Raw genomic sequence first — 3,553 nt, forward strand, 5'->3', positions numbered from 1 at the left:
TTTTCCAACCTAAATGATTCTATGAAAAGACAAGGGGAAAGATCCATTCAGGTGGGCTTTTGGATGTGCTGCCTCTGAAAGCATTTTGGGAAGAGGGGCCCAGGTTTCTGTAATCAGTGATACCTGGAATCCCAGGTTCAAAATGGATTTGTTGCTTAAGCTACACCTGTATCTGAAACATGAGACTTGTGGTATCCAGGTGGCTTGTGCCTGAGCCGCGATCTATGCTCAAGCTTTAGGCTAACGTCTTGTAAGTGGCGTCAAGCAGAGGAATGACTTGGGCTCCTTGCTGTTGAATGCAGCAAGGTTGTTTGGGCTTGTAGGTAGTCTTGTTGCTGACTTTCTTCCTCTGGCAATGTGGACTGACAGAACATGGGTTGGGAAAATGCCTTGTTTAACTCACCCCTACGGTCAGAGCAGACAGTCTGCGTCCAGCAGGCAGTGCAACATCTGCCTTCACAGTTATTTCTTCTATAGATTTGATATTTTCTTTTTGGAGAGCTAGAAAAGATTCTTCAAGTGGAATTTCTGTCAGAAAATATTTAGGGATTTTTCCTCATGTGTAACCCCCCCCAAAAATGTGCATGCAAAAATGACACCACAGTTTCTATGAAAGGAAACAGAGGGAGAGAGAGAACTATGCCAATATACCAAATCTAGTGAATTATAATTATTTTGCTAAATATACTGAGCAAACAAAAGGAAATAATTACTCTCCAGCTTATGAAGGTATTGAAAGCCCAGAACATTATAATTGTGTATCAGCCGCTCTAGCTTCAATTTCCGAAGTAAAAAAAAATGGTGTTCTGACCTAGATTGGATACGGCTGAAAGGAATATTCTCTGCATCCTATCCCTCCCCAACATCTTCTGTATAAATAACTGCTGCCTCTACCTGAGCAACAAGAGGTGGAGTTTTGGGGCTGTTCCTGGAATCCATGTCATCTCTTTGCTGCTTAGCTTTGTAGCTGTGCTACTGTCTACAAGTGGAAGCCTGAAGACAGGAAGGATGCCCTGCCTGACCTCAGGAGGTATACTGCAACAAATTCAAGGGTACTCACCTGCCAAGAATATACACCGAATTCCAGAAACCAGAGGAGCTCAGGAAAATAACATCACTGCTCAAATATCCTTCTGTGCCTGCTGAGTATTTATATGCTTGTCAGCGGGATGCGACTAGACAGGATTGCTGTCTCTGGCTGACCCTGACTGGTGTAGGAGAGGTCAGGAGCACAACTCTGGGCACTCTCCTCTTCCCTCTCCCTCCAAAGTACCTTCTCTTTGCCATCTTGGAACCAAACAGTTCTGCATCTGCCCAGTGAAACGTCAGCTGGGAACAGTCGGCTTAAGTCCTTACCTCAGGCAGGAGTGAACTCCTTGGCAAAAAAAGAGACATAACTCCAACCTCTTGCTCCAAGGGCATGGTGCTAAAGTTTGGCCAGTTACTAGGGGGCTTATTTGTGTTTCGCTCTTAGTGGTATCATAGGGTACAGCTAAGCAGTTTCAACATAGTTCTTCCAAACCAGCTCACAGAATTAGACGACAGCTTCTCTGAAAACATAGAGGGGCAAAACCAGGCTGATTAACTCGTAGCTCTTTTGTGTCCTCATGATTGAATGTTGATTTGGTATTGGGCATTTCTGACTTATAAGATCTTGCTCAAGTCACACCTCTATATCTCAGTTTTCCTCTCTTCAAAACTACTCTTTGTGAGGAAGGGTGCTGGTCCCAAACCAGGCCTGTTATGTCTTAGGGCTTCTGTGAGTGTAAGACGTAAGTATTCAGAGGATGGTGGTCAAGTGTAAGACAAGGAGCAAGAGAAAGAGAGACAGAGGAGCAATAAGAATATTGAATAGCAAGGTAAATTTCTGATATCCTGTAGCTCTTGGCCAGTTGATCCTCTGGTGAAGCCAGATTTTAGGGAGAGTTTGACAGCACAAAATGATGAACCTTTATGGCTATTTTAAAATTACCTAATGGTAATGGAGTGCTGTAAGAACTGATTTTTTTTTTCTTTGAAGAGACTTGATTCAAGACTGAACAAATGGGCAGAGGAGCATGAAATCATGGCTCCATCGGAGGTGGGAGTTAACCTTTGAATGATGGCAAAGAGGATCAGTAAAATGTGGATAGGCCACATAGGACTTTGAAAGTGAAGAGAAAGAATCTGTCTGATATATTGGAGAAGAAGAGCTATCAGGGAGAAATGAAGTGATGTGGCCAGTGTGATGGACTGGGAGAACAGCTTTCCAGCAGCAATCTGTAGGGCAGGATTGCCTTATGTTGAGGCCAAAAGGAAAACTGTTGCGGGATGGCTGTGGGCTTGGATGAAAACTTGACGGGGTGGGTGAGTTGGTACTCTAAAATGAGTAACATTTTAGAGCTGTTACTCAGAAAGCGTGGAAAATGCAGGCCCTGCCTGGCTCAGAAGACCTTGCAATGAGTTGGAGGTAAAGACTGACATTCAGATTCACTGGCCAGTGAGATCTGCAGCAGGAGGAGAGGGATGTGTGCAATGACCAAAAAAGGAGATGGTAAGGGGTTATCTTAAGGGGAGGGAGATGCTCTCAAATGCAGCGTAATAAAATCAGCACTGACAGCTAGATATGCAAGCAGAGATGTCAGATACTAGCAGAGAATTTAGTTTAGACAGGAGGAGCTTTGGAGCAAAGAGGCAGATGCACGAGCTACTATTGCAGAAGCAATGGCTGAATCGGTGCAGTTACCCAGGAGTCTGTGTTTGCAACCGGATGGTACCCACCAAAAGCCAGAGACAAGGCAAGCTGAGGCAGTTTCTCCAGGAGACAGATGAAGATTCAGCCTGTGTTGGGGATGGCTACGGAGCTAAGAGAAGATGAGCTATGTCAAGGACATGTTGGTTCATTATCTAAGGCAATGGAGTCCAGGAAGTCCAAGTACAAAAGAGTTAGTGGCTCTGGGCTTTGCCTACAAGCCTATTTGGGCTGTGGTGAGAGCAGGATGGGTGGAACTGTGGACTGGAAAGATCGTTGGAGATGATCTAAAATGGAGAAGAAAGAAAGGCACTCCTGACAGTGGCTAGCTGGTTTTTTTCAGTGAATGAAAGATGTTGTGAGATGGAGCAATTGCTGGAGAGGCAAGACGCCAAGATGGGACTCCAACACTTGGAGTGCATGTACATATTGAGGGGAAACCAAAGAGTGAAAGCTTGGCAAGAAGATCTAGCAGGGATGAGGATGGCTATAAAGAAGAGGAAAAAAACTCCAATAGGATAGCTGTGGGCGAGTGAAGCAACTAGATGAGGAGCTTCTTAGACCTGAACAAAACTGGGGATTTGAGAAAAGAAAATGGGGATGATTTCTATGAAGAAATCCACAAGATATCTTGCATCAAAGGAAGTCAGAATAGGAAGAGGGGAGGGCTTGAGGAGCGAGTCAAGGATGGTGAAGAGGCAGCCAGGAATATGTGTAGGAGTCAATTAAGCCTGAAAGTAGATTTTTATCTAGGAAGATGAGAAACAGGAAAGAATATGCCATGGGGGCAGTAAGCTTACTCCTGGAAAAGCGGGTATTGCA

The 3,553-nt window shown here is 44.6% G+C and overlaps 1 protein-coding gene across 1 annotated transcript in view; it reads left to right on the forward strand.

Annotated features, from left to right (window-relative positions):
- The first annotated feature begins 2,310 nt into the window (after positions 1-2,310).
- The window catches only part of PGBD5 (piggyBac transposable element derived 5), a 30,902-nt gene continuing 29,659 nt past the window's right edge, over positions 2,311-3,553 (forward strand). Inside the window, exon 1 of the mRNA XM_009587813.1 lies at positions 2,311-2,346. Coding sequence (XP_009586108.1) covers positions 2,311-2,346 — 36 coding nt within the window. The remainder of the gene's footprint in view (positions 2,347-3,553) is intronic.

Source organism: Fulmarus glacialis, unplaced genomic scaffold (genome assembly GCF_000690835.1).
Source record: "Fulmarus glacialis isolate BGI_N327 unplaced genomic scaffold, ASM69083v1 scaffold5641, whole genome shotgun sequence".
In the NCBI taxonomy this organism is placed as follows: domain Eukaryota; kingdom Metazoa; phylum Chordata; class Aves; order Procellariiformes; family Procellariidae; genus Fulmarus; species Fulmarus glacialis.